Source organism: Prionailurus bengalensis, chromosome C1 (genome assembly GCF_016509475.1).
Source record: "Prionailurus bengalensis isolate Pbe53 chromosome C1, Fcat_Pben_1.1_paternal_pri, whole genome shotgun sequence".
In the NCBI taxonomy this organism is placed as follows: Eukaryota; Metazoa; Chordata; class Mammalia; order Carnivora; family Felidae; genus Prionailurus; species Prionailurus bengalensis.
The window spans coordinates 163,510,058-163,528,766 of record NC_057345.1 but is presented as its reverse complement, the minus strand read 5'-3'; the positions used below and the strand labels follow the sequence as shown (position 1 = coordinate 163,528,766).

Below are 18,709 nucleotides of genomic sequence, written 5' to 3'. Positions count from 1 at the left end.
TGAGTAGGAAATAGAGGTGGTAACACACATCCTGTCACCCAACCCAGAAATTCAAGATATATCCCTTTTCCGTTACCCCTTTATCTAGGTAGCTAATAAATTCAATTTGTCTTACCTTCCAAATATTTCGAATTCATCTCTCCTCTTTATCACTACTACCTGTTTTTTAGCTCAGACCCTCGTCATCTTCCACCTGAACTATTAAATTTCCTAACAGGTTTGGTTTTGGGGGGGCTTTGTTTGTTTGTTTTGGTTTTTTTGGCCTCCAGTCTTGACCCCTCTCAAATCCATTCTCTACATCGCTATCAGGATAATATTTTTTATTTGGCAACTTTATTGAGGCACAGTTCACATACTAGACAATTACCCACTTAAAGTGTACTGTTCAGTGGTTTTTAGTATATTCACAGATTTGTGCAGTCACCACCACAAACAATTTAGGATACTTTCATCATCTCCCCGCAAGACCTGTATCTGTTAGCAGTTATTCTCCATTTGTCCTTACCACCATCCCCGCCCCGCCCCCATCCCGAGGTAACCACTAACCTACTTTATTTCTGTGGGTTTGCCTATTCGGGATGTTTCCTAAAAATGTAATCATGCAATATATGGCCTTTTGTGGCTGGTTTCTTTCACTTACCATAACAGTTTTGAAGTTCATCCATGTTGTAGAACGTGTCAGTATTGTATTTCTTTTTATGGCTTAATAATTCCATTGTATTGATATAGTACATTTTATGTATCCATTCATCGGTTGAATATTTGGGTTGTTTCCATAGAGTGATCTTTTAAAAATTTTTTTTTAATGTTTTTATTTATTTTTGAGACAGAGAGAGACAGAGCATGAGCGGGGAAGGGGCAGAGAGAGAGGGAGACACAGAATCGGAAACAGGCTCCAGGCTCTGAGCTGTCAACCCAGAGCCCGACGCGGGGCTTGAACTCACAGACTGTGAGATCGTGACCTGAGCTGAAGTCGGATGCCTAACCAACTGAGCCACCCAGGCGCCCCCATAGAGTGATCTTTTTAAAGCACAAATCTGATTGCTTGGCTTCTTAGTAAAATACTACAGGATTAAATCCTAGTTATCTGGCTTCAGTTTATTTTTCCTTCTTCATCCCCTATTGCTACTCTCTTACCTCAGATTTTACACTCCAGTAATATTAAACTACTTAATTCTTATTTTGCACCTTTCGGCCTTTGTCTGAGCTATTCCCTCTGCTAGTACTATCTTACCGTGTTTTTTTCCTTGCCAAGTTTTGATCCTCTTCAAAACCCTGCTTGACATGTATGGTATTACTTATGTAGAGGGTTATTTGTTGAAGCAGAGTTTGTAATAGCAAAAGATTGGAAATTTCCTAAATGCCCGTCAGTAGAACAGGAGATTGGTTAAGTAAATGATGGGATAGCTCCACAGTAAAATGATATTCAGCCCCTCCTCCCTCCAAACCAAGAAACTTTTTTTTAACTGACCTAGGAGTGATCTCTATGATACTCAATTTTATTTTATACATATTCTGTGTATACATGCAGTATATGTTACCATTTATGAAAAGAGTGAGAAAAGAATGTGTATGAGATAGATAGATATATATATATACATGTATGTATATATATACGTGTATGTGTGTGTATATATATATATATATACATGTATGTATATATATATATACACACACATTGTTTTCTGTATATATGCATTAGAACATCTTTGGAAGGATATAGAAGAAATAATATCATTGGCTGCCTATGAATATATTTACTTAATTTAAAAATTAACTTCTGGAGCATCTGGGTAGCTCAGTTGGTTAAGCGTCACATTTTGGCTCAGGTCATGATCTCGTGGTTCATGAATTCCAGCCTCACTTCAGATCTTCTGTGCCCCTCTCTCTGCCCGTCCCTCACTCATTCTTTCTCTCTCTCTCTCACAAAGTAAATAAATAAACTTTAAAAAATATATTGGTAAAAAAAAAAATTAACTTCTGAAAACCAAAATAGGCACCTGGGTGGCTCAGTCGGTTAAGCATCTGACTTCAGCTCAGGTTCTGATCTCATGGTTCATGAGTTTGAGCCCCACATCAGGCTCTCTGCTGTCAGTGCAGAGACCACTTCAGATCCTCTGCCCCCCCGCCCCCGCTTCTCCCTTGCGCGCTCTCTTTCTCTCTCTCAAAAATAAAAATTAAAAAATAACAAAATAAAAACCAAAACTTGCTATAAAGTATTCCATTATACCAGCCTTCCTCCCGTCCTCTAAAATTAATCACCGTCTTGTTCTATTTCTTTATCTTGTATGTATTCCTATTATCCAGATAGCAAACTTTGTTATCACTTACACAGTTCATTTTTTTATTCTGAAATAGCTTAAACATACTTTTTTTATTAGCAGATTCTGAGCATTTTGAAGGCTAAGAATGGGTTTTATTTTTATTCCAGTCCATGATACTCAGTATGTATTTCAGCTCTTGAGCAATTGAGACTGGTGAAATAACATTGTAAAATCTAAAACTTTAAATAAATTATAGTTATTCTGTTAGAAATGCCATGTTATGATTAGTGTGTTACTCTCCAGGCAGTGACCCCTTGCATGTCTTTGTTGCAACTGTTTTCATTTTGAGCTGCAGTGAAAATTCCAAACGTGCTTTTTACTGCCTATCCCAAGTGTAGGTTTTTCTTCTGTAACATTACACTGGTAAGTATGAAGTCAGTGGAGAAAACGTTCAGAAACTTATCCCAAAAGAAATGTTTGGTATATTCTGTCCCTGAAGAATTCTTTTCATTTCTGTTTTTGCTTTCACTTCCATATGAATTCCTACTTGTCCATCTCACACTGTGTCCCCTTGGAACCTTCCTATTTCATCACTACTAAAATACTGGTGGGGCACCTGGGTGGCTCAGTCAGTTGACCTTCGAAACTCTTGGTTTCGGCTCAGGTCATGATCTCATGATTTGGTTCAGTCTTAGCACTGATATTGCAGAGCCTGCTTGGGATTCTCTCTCTTCTCTTTCTGCCTGAATGAATGAGTGAGTGAGTGAGTGAGTGAGTGAATGAATACATACATACATGCATACACACATACAAACAAACTGGTAACTACCCCTGTTTTGCTTCTAAAATTAACTAACGGCAGCCTTGTCCCACACTTATTTGCCCCCACAGTTAATGACATCATTTTATCAATGTAAGTATTTGTCCTCTAATTTACCTTCTTAAAACCTAGCATGTTTAGAAAGTTGTGTGTGTGTGTGTGTGTGTGTGTGTCTGTGTGTGTTGTTTGTTTTTGAGAGAGATTGCAAGTGAGCTCAGGGCAGTGAGAAAGATAGAGAATCCCACAAGTGGCAGAGAGAGGGAGAGAGAGAGAAAGAGAGAAGTGCGGCTTACCCGAAGTGAGGCACGTGCTCACCCAAAGCAGGGCTCAAGCTCACATGCTGTAGGACTTGAACTTACGAACCGTGAGATCATGACCTGGGCTGAAGTCAGAGGCTTAACAACTGAGCCACACAGGCACCCATGGATGGAAAGTTTTGACTGGCTCTTTACGTTGAATAATTGTCAAATACTGTGTCCTTTACTGTAAAGGCAGTTGGAAGGCATTTGATACCTTTTCAGTCTAGAAATAACCTGATTAAGTATCCTTGCTTAAGTTGTGTGGGCTTTTTACCTCCACCACGTTTATGATTTTGAGGATTTCATGTAGGGATACATTCAGCCTGTGATACTGGTGCCCTTGAGCAACTCCAAGGCATTTCATGCATCTCTCTCTTATCTCTGTTTCCTCTCTTGTCTCTTCCCTTTTTTCTGCAACTACCTTTCAATTCCTTTTCTTTTTTTCTTTTTCTCATCCTCCATTTCTCCTCCATTGGCATTTGGGAGCATTGTTTAATCCTACTGGCTGTGCCTTGGGTGTTTTCTGGACTAGACATACTCCATATAGAAAGATTATCATTCTCTTCTCTGAAATAACACAGAGACTAAGTGCAAGAAGCTGTTGTACCACAGGTACTTAAAGTGGTTCTTAAAAAATTTTTTTAATGTTTATTTATTTTCGAGAGACAGAGATGGGATGTGAGTGGGTTAGGGGCAGAGAGAGAGGGAGACACGGAATCCGAAGCAGGCTTCAGGCTCTGAGCAGTCAGCACAGAGCCCAATGTGAGGCTCGAACTCACAAGCTGTGAGGTCATGACCCAAGCTGAAGTCAGATGCTCAACCGACTGGGCCACCCAGGCGCCCCCTAAACTGGTTCTTAAATTTGATTTTTTCCTGAAAGCTAGCTATTTTGAATAACTAGATTTTTTTTCTTTTTTTAAGTTATTTTTTTTTAATTACATTCAAGCTAGTTAACATATAGTGTAATCATAATTTCAGGAATAGAATTTAGTGATTCATCACTTACATATAACACCCAGTGCTCATCCCAACAGGTGTCCTTCTTAATGCCCCTCTCCCATTTAGCCATCTCCCCACCCAAAACCCCTCCTTTTGTTCTCTGTTTGTAACCCTCTGTTTGTTCTCTGTATTTAAGAGTCTCTTATGGTTTGTCCCCCTCCCTGTTTTTATGTTATTTTTGCTTCCCTTCCCATATGTTCATCTGTTTTGTATCTGAAATTCCTCATATGAGTGAAGTCATATATTTGTCTTTTTGTGGCTGACTTATTTTGCTTAGCATAATACACTATAGTTCCATCCACATTGTGGCAAATGGCAAGATTTTATTCTTTTTGATTGCTGAGTAATATTCCATTATATATATACACACACACCACATCTTTATCCATTCATCAGTTGATGGACATTTGGGCTCTTTCCATACTTAGCCTATTGTCCATAGCACTGCTATACACATTGGGGTGCATGTGCACCTTCAAATCAGCACTCCTGCATCCTTTGGATAAATACCTAGTAGTGTAATTGCTGGGTCATAGGGTAGTTCTATTTTTAATTTTTGAGGAGCCTCCATACTGTTTTCCAGAGTGGCTGCACCAGTTTGCATTCCTACCAGCAGTGCAAAAGGGTTCCCCTTTCTCCACATCCTCGCCAACATCTGTTGTTGCCTGGGTTGTTAATTTTAACCACTGAATGTGTAGATTTAAGGACCTGTATCAAGGCACAAGTCAGACTTTTCAGTTGTCATCTTATGATGTCATTATGACCAAAATAGATTATATTGTAAACTATATACAATAACATTTTATATTTTGTTATAAAATACGAGCAAACTTTCTGTTTTAATTTTTTACTTGACTAATTTAGGTATGGATGGCAGAACAGAAAATATCATATGATAAGAAGAAACAAGAAGAATTAATGCAACAATATCTTAAAGAACAAGAATCATATGATAATAGGTAAGAAATTTCACTATGCTGGTGTTTTTAGAATGATCAGTTGCATGAGAATGATCCCTTACTGAATCATATATTAAATTAGCTTTTTTGAATTGAATACCCCAATGATAGGATTCTATTTCCTGTGAACCCTCTTTACTCTGATATCTGTACGTGGCCACTTTTTCCAACCTTACCAATAGTTCACATAAAATATACATTGATGTGACTCCATATACAGCTTATGAGGAAGTCCCAACTTAGGTAAAGCTTGGAAGAACAATAAAAGTCTACACTTGAACTCCTGACACCTCTTACAGAGATATTTCTTTAGTATACACTGAAATGAAAAGATGCATAGGACACCATCAAAAGTAAAGTGTCTCTACTTGACCTGGATATCATTGCTCTGTTAATGGCAGGATCATAACCAGAGTTCTTTGTTGGTTTATTCCAGCACAGTGCCTCCCGTTTAGCTCTTGTCATTTTGTGTTTATATTAGCAAGCCTAACTCTGAAGCTGGTTGCTCTTGGTTAATCAAACAGGTGAATAGTGATGTTTTAATTATATGGACCACACTGTCTGCAGCTCAGTTCTGTTTTTCATCAAAATATAGAACATAAGTAAAGTACTACTAGACTATTACTTAATATTCTCTTTAAAATCTAATGTAGTGTCGGGCACCTGGGTAGCTCATTTGATTAAGATTCCGACTCTTGACTTTGGCCCAGGTCATGATCTCATGGTTAATGAGATTGAACCCTGAGTGGGTTCTGCAGTGACAGTGCGGAGCCTGCTTGGGATTTATCCCTCTCTCTCCCCCCCGCCCCCTTGCTCTCTCGCTCTCTAAATAAAAATAAACTTTAAAAAAAATATGTATATGTAGTGTATCAAGAGCAAAATTATAGAAATAAAACTTTTACTTCAATTAAATACTTTTCACAACAATTCTATTCAATCTGGTTAACTTTTATTGAGTACCTCCTTTTGTGCAAGACAATAAAAGGCCCCTTTGTCATAGGGGCCTGTAAAGTGGGATATGTAGTTTGTCTCTGCCCTCAGGAATTCTCTCGTAAGTGATACGTACATATAGTTCAAAGCTGAATATAATAACAATGTATTAAAAACACAAGTTTTAAAAACAATAGCATGCTAACATAGGACACAGTAATTCCATTTGGGATAACAAGGTAAGACTTAATGAAAGAAGGGACATTTGAGCTGAACTATGAAGAATGTTAAGGATTTAGATCCATGGTTCTCATCTGAAGTCCATTATCCACCCCCCTCTTCCCCCTCCCCTGCCAGGGGACATGTGGCAATGTTTGGACACGTTTTTGATTGTCACAGCTCAGATGTTGGATGCTACCAGCATCTAGTGGGTGGAGACTAGGGATGCTGCAGAACAACCTACAATGTGCAGGACAGCCCCACACAACGAAGAATGATCTGGTCCAAAAGGTCAGTAGCACCACTGTTGAGAAACCCTGATTTACATATAGTAAAAGCTTATTAAAGATCACAGTGGGAAAGTAGAGAGGTGTTCAGGGAAACAGCCTATAGTTGCATTAGACTGATAAAGAGATAGTGGAGGTGAGTGGCTTTGCAGCAGATTATTCTGTTTATTCTTTTTTTAAAAATTGTTTTTTAATGTTTATTTTTTGAGAGAGAGACAGAGCATGAGTAAGGGGAGGGATAGAGAGAGAGGGAGACACAGCACAGAGCCTGACACGGGGCTCGGACTCCAGGACTGTGAGATCATGACCTGAGCCCAAGTCAAATGCCTAACCAACCGAGCCACCCAGGTGCCCCATACTGTTTATTCTTGATTTTAAAAAAAGTTACTTTACTCTCTTTGTAATTAAATACTTGAAGCCATGCAAATAATCTATTTTTCCTTGAACTTTTGTCCACTAATTTAGCATTTATTGGTGGATACTGCCTGCATTAGTTATTACCATGGTATTCTAATGGTGATTTTCTATTCCTCTCATTCCCTCTACATTTTAAAATTTGAATTCCTCTGGAAACAAGAATTTTCCCTTTCCCTATTTAGTTATTTATTTATTCATTTATTTCTATCAGTATGGACTCAGATATTTATTTAATGGGTTATAATCCAGGGGCACCTGGGTGTCTCAGTCGGTTAAGTGTCTGACTGCAGCTCAGGTCACGATGTCACAGTTCATGGGTTTGAGCCCCACTTTGGGCTCTGTGCTGACAGATCAGAACCTGGAGCCCGCTTCAGATTCTGTGTCTCCCTCTCTCTGCTCCTCCCCCACTTGCACTCTTACTCTCAAAAATAAATAAACGTTAAAAAAAATTTTTAATGGGTTATAATCCAATACTATTGTTGTTTATTTTGTTGCTCAAATTGTTTCAATTTTAGCCTTTGACTGCTCTACCAGCTTGGCTCGTATAACCATTGCAAATGCCCCAATCTTATTTTATTTTATTTTTTAAAATTGTGTTGGCTTTCTAAAGTTTTTTTATTTTATTAATCATTTTGAAGAGAGAGAGCATGCACTCACATGTGGGCACAAGCAGGGAAGGACAGAGAAAGAATCCCAAGCAGGCTCTGTGCTATTAGCATGGGAGCCCCACACAAGGCTCTATCTCACGAACCATGAGATCATGATCCGAGGTGAAATCAAGAATCAGTTGCTTAACCAACTAAAACACCCAGGCATCCCCCACCCCCAGCCTTTTTTTAAAACCACTTCCTGGCACCATAAGATGGTCCAAATTTGTCTTTTATTTTTCCCTGCTCTAGCATTGGAATCAACCAAATTGATTGGACCTTGATTCCTTTTATTGGAAAAAGGTATTTAGAAACCAGGTTCTGGACACTAGATGTGTTCACTGCTTCTCTGTTTGGTTATTCAAATGCACATTTATGAGTAATTGGTGATTTCCAAAGGGTTTTTTTTTCTTCATTCAGAAATGTCCTTGGTAGCCAATTTTGTTCTTTAGTAATCTAATTTTTCTCTTTTAAGTTTTTCCTGCTATAGAGATGTTTCTTAATGTTTATGAATATTGATTCCTACATACTCTTTTTAAAGATGACAGTAACATTTATTATTCTCATTGGATAAAAAAAATTTATTGGGATGTCAAAAAATCTATATCCATTCTGTATACAGTCAACAGCAATAAAAATAATAATTTTTACAGGTTTTTAATTGAAATTAAAATGTCAATATCATAGCTTTACTTTTTATTTTATATACCTGTAGAATTTTGCATGAAGTGGAAATTGGATCTTCCATTTTTGATTTTATGTTATTTTTATGTCAGTATAAACAAAATGCTTTTTTGCAGGGGTAAGATATATATATTTAACATTTTAAGTGTACAGTTCACAGCATTAATTACATTAACAGTGTTCTGTACATTTCCAGAATTTTTTCCATTACACCAAATAGAAACTCTATACCTATTTAACAGTAACTCCGTATTCCGCCTCCCTTCTGCCCTTGGTAACCACTATTTTACTTTCTAAAGTAAAAATGAATTTGCCTGTTACAGGCGCCTCATATAAGTGGAATCATGAAATATTTATCTCTTTGTGTGTGGCTTATTTCACTTAGCCCATTGTGTTCAAGATTGATCCATATTGTAGCATGTATCAGAACTTTTTTTTGTTTTATGGCTAAATAATGTTCCATTATATGTATACACCCTATTTTGTTTCTCTCTCCACCCCTGGATGGACACTTGGGTTGCTTCTACCTTTTGGCTATTATGAGTTATGCTGCTATAAGCATTGGCATGCAAATATCTATCTGTTCAAGTCCCTACTTTCAGTTCCTCTAGGTATATACCTAGGAGTAGATTTGCTGGATTGTATAGTGATTCTGTATTTAGCTTTTGAAGAACCACCAAACTCTCTTCCATAGTGGCTGCACCATCTTACATTCCCGTCAGTAGTGTCCACGGATTCCATTTTCTCCACATCCTCGTCAATGTTTCTTATTTTCCTTTTTTAAAAAATTTTTATAAAGTTTATTTATTTCTTTAAAAAAAAAATTTTTTTTTCAACGTTTCTTTATTTTTTTTGGGACAGAGAGAGACAGAGCATGAACGGGGGAGGGGCAGAGAGAGAGGGAGACACAGAATCGGAAACAGGCTCCAGGCTCCGAGCCATCAGCCCAGAGCCTGACGCGGGGCTCGAACTCACGGACCGTGAGATCGTGACCTGGCTGAAGTCAGACGCTTAACCGACTGCGCCACCCAGGCGCCCCAAAGTTTATTTATTTCTGAGAGAGAGAGAGAGCAGGGGAGAGGCAGAGAGAGAGGAAGAGAGGGAATCCCAAGCAAGCTAAGCACCCACCATCAGCACGGAGCCCGACACGGGGCTCGAGCTCACAAACTGCAAGATCATGACGCGAGCCAAAACCAAGAGTCAAATGCTCAACCAACTGAGCCACCCAGGCACCCCATTTTCCTTTTTTTTTTTTTTTTAAATAATAGCCATTCTACTTAGTGTGAAGTAGTATCTCATGGTCTTGATTTATACTTCTCTAATAACCAGATGTTGAGCTTTTCACGTGCTTGATTTTAATTTTTAAAATGTTGTTATTTGAAGATATGATTTGCACACTTGTTACAAGGTATGTTGTTTTAAGTATATATATTTACAGAGTCTTGGAGCCATCACCCTAATCTAATATCAGAACATTTTCATCATCCAAAAAGGAAATATTGTAGCCATTAGCAGTTACTTCTCGTTCCCACACCCTGTCCCTTCTACTTCTCCACCTTAAGCAGTCACTAATTTATTTTCTGTCTCTATAGATTTGCCTATTCTGGACATCTCATATAAATGGGATCATACATATAAATGGTCTTTTGTGACTGGCTTCTTTCACTTAGTATAATGTTTTTGAAGTTCATCTATTTTGTAGCGTGTAGTTCATTTCTTTTTATTGCAAAATAATATTCCATTGTATGGATATAGATCCTGTCATCTTTTTGCTCTCTTCCTTTTTTTTTTTTTTTTTTTTTTTTTTTTTGGTAACAGTTCTTTATAAATTCCAATGGAAATAAGAGAAGAATTAAAATTATGTAATCCTTTGTGATTGCCTTTTTCAAATATAAGAGGAAATTCTATTCACTCTTTAGCTTTCATCTTTATTATCAGTACTTTACTTGGATCTTATGAATCAAAACTTTAATTCAACCAGCCCTTCAATTTATTGCCGAGCTTAAAAAAAAAAAAAATCATAGCGTTATCTCTCTAAACAGAACCTAAACTGAGAACTTTCAGTGTTAAAACAGAACTAAAAAGAAAATGATTTTTGAGGTGCCGCAGACATTGATTCCATCATAGTAATTAACCTGTTGTAGAATATCTCTAAACTATATTCTCTTCTTTGGCCTCATCAAAGAATGTGATTCTCCTATTGACTTTGACTTTTATTACAAGCATTAATTGGATTTGACTTTTAAAGAAATTCCAGAGAGGGGCGCCTGGGTGGCGCAGTCGGTTAAGCGTCCGACTTCAGCCAGGTCACGATCTCGCGGTCCGTGAGTTCGAGCCCCGCGTCAGGCTCTGGGCTGATGGCTCAGAGCCTGGAGCCTGTTTCCGATTCTGTGTCTCCCTCTCTCTCTGCCCCTCCCCCGTTCATGCTCTGTCTCTCTCTGTCCCAAAAATAAAATAAACGTTGAAAAAAAAAAAAAATTAAAAAAAAAAAAAAGAAATTCCAGAGAGACTCATTTTTCCAAAACTGTTTGATCCCTCACAATTAAGAAAAAATGTTGGCACTATTTAACTTAATTCCAAATTTGTGCTGGCATATAGGATTTCAAAGCTGTCATTATTTCCATAGCATTTCAAAGTTTAAGAAAAGCATGTGAGAGTGACCATGGCATTTTTCCCCTTTTCTTCTGGGAGGGCGAGGATCTCTCAGGTAACGAGAAAGTCTCAGAACTTAAAGCCAGTTACTAAAGGGGCAGCACTGTTTGAATTTCCATTCACGTATTTCAGATGTTATCTAATCAGTGAAATAAAGTTTTGGAACTTTCTCCCTAACAAAAATATTTTCTATTAATTCCTTTAGGGATTTTGGAGATGGGGAACAGTTATTCTGTAATTTTTTTCCTCGTACATAAAACTGTTAACTTTATTTCTTATTTCATTTAGGTTGCTTATGGGAGATGAGCGTGTAAAGAATGGCCTTAATTTCATGTATGAGGCCCCACCAGGAGCTAAAAAAGGTACTTGCCTCATTTGCTTTTTTTTTTTTTTTAATGTCCTTGATGTGTTTGCGGCTAAAGATAGAACTGCTATCACGGACATTTTTTAAAAGTTGCTCTTCATTTTTTAAAATGGCTGTTATTCTGTAAAGGTAATTTTAAAATACTGTAAAGATAATTTTAAAATACTGTAATCAATACAATTGAATAAATACTAAAAATATTTGTCTAGTAATATTTTGTGATGACTTTTTTTAAATGACTTGATCTTTGAAGAGGAAAAAAGTCAGTATCAACAGAAGTGCGTTTTTCTTTTATAATTTGTGTATATATCTTTAGTCCTTACTGATACGAATAGAAAGCATAATATTATGTCAGTGAAAAATATAAAAGCTTAAAAATTAGGAATTAATGTGCTTATTACAGGCTGTCTCATTCAATATTGTATTTATCCTTTAGTGATTTGAATTTTATCATGTGAAAGAAGGAAAAAAAGTCAAACCAATAAATTCTTACAAGTTACAATTAAATGCTATGACATCATAATATAGTATAGTGTGGATAGCCAACTTGAATGTTGAAGTTTTTAACTTGACCTTTTTTTTTCACCCATATTTTGATATGCAATCAAGAAAACAAAGAGGTAAGGTACTATTTTCTGTGTTTAGATTTACTTGCAATAGATTGTAATTTAATGGAAAGGTTGAAAGACTTCCTAATGAATGTTTTTAGAAAGAAGAAACAGAAGGAGAGACTGAATACAAATTTGAATGGCAGAAAGGAGCTCCAAGGGAAAAGTAAGAACCAGTTTTCTTCTAAGATAAAATATATTATCACCAGCTTTATCTGATATCCCATCTTATGTTGCCTTCTCGTTCACTAGAGAAGGCAACTAACGTGAAAATGTATTTTATGTGATTTGTCTTATACAATTTATTTGATCATAGACTTTTTTTTAAGTTTATTTATTTATTTTGAGAGAGAGAGAGAGAGAGAGAGAGCGAGCGTGCACCTGTGGGGGAGGGGCAGAGAGCAAAAGGGAGAGAGAGAATCCCAAGTGGGCTCCCCCATGATGCAGAGCTCAGATCCATGAACTGCGAGATCATGACCTGAGCCAAAGTCGGATGCTTAACTGACTGAACCACCTAGGTGCCCCTTGATCATAGACTTTAATTTAAATAGTTTTTAATTTTTTTAATCACAAATCATCAAACTGGACACTTAATATGAAGTGATGTCTAGAAATACTAAGTAGATTTCATAGTTCTGTGTTATACATTTTATAATGTTTTTAGAACTAGAAAACTATTTTCAGAATAACTGCTGTTTATTAAATTGTTCTTAATATTGTGTTTGTACATTTTTTCTACTTAATAGATATGCCAAAGATGACATGAACATCAGAGATCAGCCCTTTGGTATTCAGGCAAGTGACCCATATTTTACTCTATAAGAATAATTTCTACTTAATAAATACTTCTTTTTTGTTGTCCAAAAGGTATTTAAGCTGAGAAAGGGCTCTGTTGTTTTGATTTATATCAGACAGTAAAAGGACTTAGGGGAGAAAACATTAAGTGTAGTAGGTTGATAAAAGATAGGAATCAGGAATTTCATGTCTATGTAGATTCCCTGTATGTATGTCTATTAAATTTGATTTTCTCCTGTTTAAAAAAAAAAAAAAGGTAGGAATCAAAGTTTTGTACTGAGGGTTGTAATGATAAGGGTCTCTTCAGTTTTCAGGAATTTAGAGAATTAGCTCAAGATCAAGAAAAGGTGTAAAACTATTTTTTTAGAACCCAAACATAGTATCACCAGAGGGCCACATTCTTGTTAGAAAAAACATTTTTTGGAGTCCTGCCTTCCTTATTCATTTACATATTGTCTGTGGCTGCTTTCCTGCTACATTGGCAGAGTTGAGTAATTGCAACAGATACCTCTGGCCCATAAAGACTTACATACTTAATATCTGGTCCTTCACAGAAGAAGTTTGCCAAACCCTGGTTAGGAAACTGAAACTTTAAAGATTAACTTATTTATTTATTTTTTAAATGTTTATTTATTTTTTAGAGACAGAGGGAGATAGAGCGTGAGTGGGGGAGGGTCAGAGAGAGAGGGAGACACCGAATCCGAAGCAGGCTCCAGGCTCTGAGCTGTCAGCACAGAGCCCGACGTGGGGTTTGAACCCATGGACCATGAGATCGTGACCTGAGCCGAAGTCAGACACTTAACCAACCGAGCTACCCAGGCGCCCCAAAGATTAACCTTTTTAAATTAGAGAATTTAAGTTTAAGCCATGACCTAATTCCTTTTTGATATTTTACCATTTCTCTTTGGATCACATTGTTTTGTTACCACCAAGTAACAGTCAAAAAGAGATAGTATTCAGCTTAGCTTTTAGGCAGAATTTACAAGAGGTTTTAGTATTTACGTTAAATTACCAAAATAGTTACGGACTCTCTTTCCCTGGAAATCTTTTAAAAATGAAAAGTAATTTACCTTAAACTCTGCCAAGGAGTAGGGATTTGAACATTGCTTAGAGTCTCAGTATTTTAATAACTAAAATAATGTTCACTATTTCTCAGGTTCGAAATGTGAGGTGCATTAAATGTCACAAATGGGGTCATGTCAACACAGATCGAGAATGTCCTTTGTTTGGTCTTTCTGGAATAAACGCAAGTTCAGTTCCCACTGATGGCTCAGGTATGCACTAGAGATGATTTATTTGTTTTATAATTTGTATCAAGGACAAACAGCATTTTTCTTTAATACTTCTGGATATTGTTTTCCTTTGGTTGGTTGGTTGGTTGGTTTGTTTTGACAAAGATAGGTACCCAAAATATGATGGTCAGTGGGAAGCTCATATATTTTCAATTTTATTTATTTATTTATTTTTAATTTTTTTTTTTAACGTTTATTTATTTTTGAGACAGAGAGAGACAGAGCATGAATGGGGGAGGGTCAGAGAGAGAGGAAGACACAGAATCGGAAACAGGCTCCGGGCTCTGAGCGGTCAGCCCAGAGCCTGACGCGGGGCTTGAACTCACGGACCGCGAGATCATGACCTGAGCCGAAGTCGGACGCTTAACCGACTGAGCCACCCAGGTGCCCCTAAATTTTAAATGCTATGTGTTGGAATGTAACTTAATTTTTCTAGCCAAGGGCCCTATAAACTTGATATTAAAGGTAAAATACTGGGGCAGGGGTACCTGGATGGCTCAGTCACTTGAGCATCAACTTTGGCTCAGGTCATGATCTCATGGTTGGTGAGTTCAAGGCCTGAGTCTGGCTCTCTGCTATCAGCACAGAGCCTGCTTTGGATCCTCTCCCTCTCTCTCTGCACCTTCCCCTCTTGTGCTCTCTCTCTCTCAAAAATAGAATAAACATTATTTTTAAAAAAAGGTATTAAGCATAGTTCATCAGGTTAGTAACCTAAAAATAGAAGGAAGAAATGGTTCTTTCTCATATTCATGTTCCCCTGAATTGTAAATGTAGGCTGATGAAAAGACTCAGCAATTGCCTCATTTAGTTCACGGATAAAATCAAAACTGAATTTTAAAAGATGTTAAATATCAGGGATGCCTGGGTGGGTCAGTGGGTTAAGTACCCAACTTCAGCTCAGGTCATGATCTCACAGTGTGTGGGTTCGAGCCCCTCATCAGGCTCTGCACAAACAGTGTGGAGCCCGCTTGGTATTCATTCTCTCTCTCTCTCTCTCTCTCTCTCTCTCTCTCTCTCTCTGCCCTTCCCCCACTTATACTCTCTGTCTCTCTCAAAACAAATGAAGTTAAAAAAAAAAAGAGGGGCACCTGGGTGGCTCAGTCAGTTAGGCGTTCAACTCTTGGTTTCGGCTCAGGTCATGATCTCATGGCTGGTTTTGTGTGTCTGTGCTGACAGTGCAGAGCCTGCTTGGGATTCTCTCTCTCCCTTTCTGCCCCTCCCCAGCTTGCTGTCTCTCTCTCAAAATAAATAAATAAACTTAAAAATTAAAAAAAAAAAAAATCATTGTCAAGTTTGACACTGTTTCTCTCTCTCTGTCTCTCTCTCTCTCTCTTTTTTTTTTTTTTAGAGAGGGAAAGAGAGTACAAGCTGGGAAAGGGGCAGAGGGAGAGAGACAGAGGGATGCCAGGGAATCTTCAGTAGGCTCCATGCTCAGCATAGAGCCCAATGCAGGGCTCAATCCCATGACCCTGGGATCATGACCTGAGGCAAAATCAAGAATGGGACACTCAACCCATTGAGCCACCCAGGAGCCCCCTGACACTGTTTCTTTAATGGTGTTATGGATGTTAGAATGGGGAGAAGAAGTACACAGATAAAAATATTAAAATTGATTTTTTTTAATCCTTACTCCTCTAAAAAAGATTAAGAAACTACATTTTAAGTAGAGGGAAACTATTTGCTCAGTGGTGAGAGAATGTTGGTACAGACCTTGGTCTGGCAATCTCTGACAAAAGAATGTTCCACTGATGACACAGTGCAGGTACTCTTAAAATCCACATACTGATGTTCCTTCCTCACCTGCCCCCACTCAAATGGTGAAAGAAGAGCCCCCAAAATAAATAAACCCCTAAAGAACATGGGAGTACACTAGATCATATATGAGGAACCCATTGGCTTAAATATTTCTGACTATTAATTTTAGTAGTAATAAAAACCTGATGTTTATATCTGAAAGGTATATATGTTTTCTGGAAGGGGTTGCATCTTGCTCACTTTTTCTTCACTCCAGCCTTGTGGTGCCCTTACAACTGCATGACTTCCGTATCGGCTAGCGGCAGGCAGTGGTAGTAGCTGTCTTTGTTCCCCAGCCTAGTCTTACTTTGATCCTGCTTCTGAGAGAATGAGGATAGATTCCAGACTTAGCCTTTTATTTGGTAATCAACAGACTTGCTTTGATTCTTTTTTTTTTTTTAACTTTTTTTTGATAGAGTGTGTGAGTGGAAGAGGGGTGGGGGGGAGAGAGAATCTTAAGCAGGTTCCACGTCCAGCTCAGAGCCGGACATGGGGCTCGATCTCACGACTTTGAGATCATGACCTGAGCTGAAATCAAGGGTTGGACGCTTAACCAACTGAACCACCCATGCACCCCTCGATTCTTTTTTTTTTTTTTTAATATTTATTTATTGAAGTAATCTCTACACCCAACATGGGGCTCAAATTCCCAATCCCAAGATCAGGAGTCACATGCTACCAGCTGAGCCAGCCAGGCACCCCTACTTTATCTTGATTCTATATGTTATTTAAAAAAAAATTTTTTAATGTTTATTTTTTGAGAGAGAGAGACAGAGTGGAAGTGGTGGAGGGGCAGAGAGAGAGAGAGAGAGAGAGAGAGAGAGAGAGACACAGAATCTGAAGCAGGCTCCAGGCTCTGAGCTGTCAGCACAGAGCCTGATGTGGAGCTCAAACCCACAAAACTGAGACCATGACCTGAGCCAAAGTCGGACACTCAACCGACTGAGCCACCCAGGCGCCCCTGTCTTGATTCTATATTAGAAAGTCTATAACAACCAGAAGAACTTGTGCTATTTACTTAATCTATTTTTAAAAGTATTGGAAACAGTGAACTCACATATAATGAAGCTGGTTATTAGCTCATCTCCAGCCATGCATTTATATTCATAAACCTTGAAGTAATCATTCATTTTATACAAAATTTTTGCACCCCATTTGTGGTACAGTTGTACTGTAGTACTGTTCTGCAATCAAATGAACTTTTTCAAAATAAAGTGAACAAAGTAAAAAAAAATACTTATTTTTTGGTTCCTAACAAGTTTTAACATATAGGTAACCCAACTTGTGATGTCTGCAAATTAGTGATTCTTTATCTGTGTCTAAATGAATTGAGCAGTGGAGTGGTAGAGGGTAGAAAGTATTAACTTTATTGAAATACTATAGTTAACATTCCTAGTATATAAAATGTCCTTTCAAGTCAATATGGTAAAGACGAACATACAAACGCAAAGGAGCAAAGGACAAAAGGAGGAATCCAAATGGCCATTAAACCTATGAGGACATTTTCAACAGCGTTAGTAACCAAAGAAATGAAAACTAAAATAATATATTATCTTTTTTTACCTATTAAATTGGGCAAAGATTTAAAAGAATACATCTGGTGTTGGAGCAAGTGTGGTAAAATGAATTTTAATCCACTGTTGATAAATTGGAACACCATTTTTAAAGTCATTTGACCATAGGTATCAAAAGACTTAAAAACATGCATATCCTTTTACCTAGAAATTCAGCTTCCAAGAATTCATAATAAGAAAGTGGGGGCGCCTGGATGGTTCAGTCAGTTAAGTGTCCAGCTGAGGTCATGATCTCATGGTCTGTGGGTTCAAGCCCTGTGTCAGGCTCTGTGCTGACAGCTCAGAGCCTAGAGCCTGCTTAGGATTCTGTGTCTCCCTTGCTCTCCGCCCCTCGAGCTCTGCTTCTCTCTCTCAAAAATAAATAAACATTAAAAAAAAATGTTTTTATAATAAGAAAGTGATAAGGTAGATGCTCAAAGGTTTATGGTACTGAAATATCAGGAACAAACCTGAATGTCCATCCATAGAGCTTGGTAAAATAAACTCACTCCTTTATTCAGCAATCATTTATGGAGCACTTACTCTGTGCCAGGCATTTTTCTAGGGTCTAGAATACAATAATATCAAGACAGGAAATGTCTTTACTTTCATTACATTGAAATGACACAAAATAAACTGGTAAGAAAATACTGGGTATTTATAAGTTCTGTGATGAAAATTAAATTGGATACTGTGATGAGAGGTAAATGGTGAGTAATTTTGTATTAAGCAGTCAGGAATGGCCCCTCTGAGGAACTGATGTTAAACTGAGACTTAAATGACAGGAAAGGTACAACCATGTAAAATCTGGGAGAAGAGCAGTTGGCATCGTACAAGGAATGGCCTTTTTTTTTTTTTCTAAGTTTATTTATTTTGAGAGAGAAAGAGCATGTATGTGCACACAGCAGGTGCAGAGAGAATCATAAGCAGGCTCTGTGCTGTGAGTGCAGAGCCCAGTGCAGGGCTCAGACTCACAAACTGTGAGATCATGACCTGAGCCAAAATCCAGAGTCTGGATGCTTAACTGACTGAGCAACCCAGGTGCCCCCAGAAGGAACGGGCTTCTAGAATTGGGAGCCATAGATTCTGAGAGGCAGTATGCATAGTGGTTAAGAGCACAGACTGT

General features: G+C 37.8%; 1 protein-coding gene across 1 annotated transcript in view; it reads left to right on the top strand.

Moving 5' to 3' along the window:
• Positions 1 to 18,709, top strand: part of CIR1 (corepressor interacting with RBPJ, CIR1) — a 45,135-nt gene that overhangs the window by 1,350 nt on the left and 25,076 nt on the right. The window contains exons 2-7 of the mRNA XM_043577078.1: positions 5,247 to 5,341; positions 11,466 to 11,539; positions 12,151 to 12,161; positions 12,251 to 12,315; positions 12,896 to 12,944; positions 14,101 to 14,218. Coding sequence (XP_043433013.1) covers positions 5,247 to 5,341; positions 11,466 to 11,539; positions 12,151 to 12,161; positions 12,251 to 12,315; positions 12,896 to 12,944; positions 14,101 to 14,218 — 412 coding nt within the window. The remainder of the gene's footprint in view (positions 1 to 5,246; positions 5,342 to 11,465; positions 11,540 to 12,150; positions 12,162 to 12,250; positions 12,316 to 12,895; positions 12,945 to 14,100; positions 14,219 to 18,709) is intronic.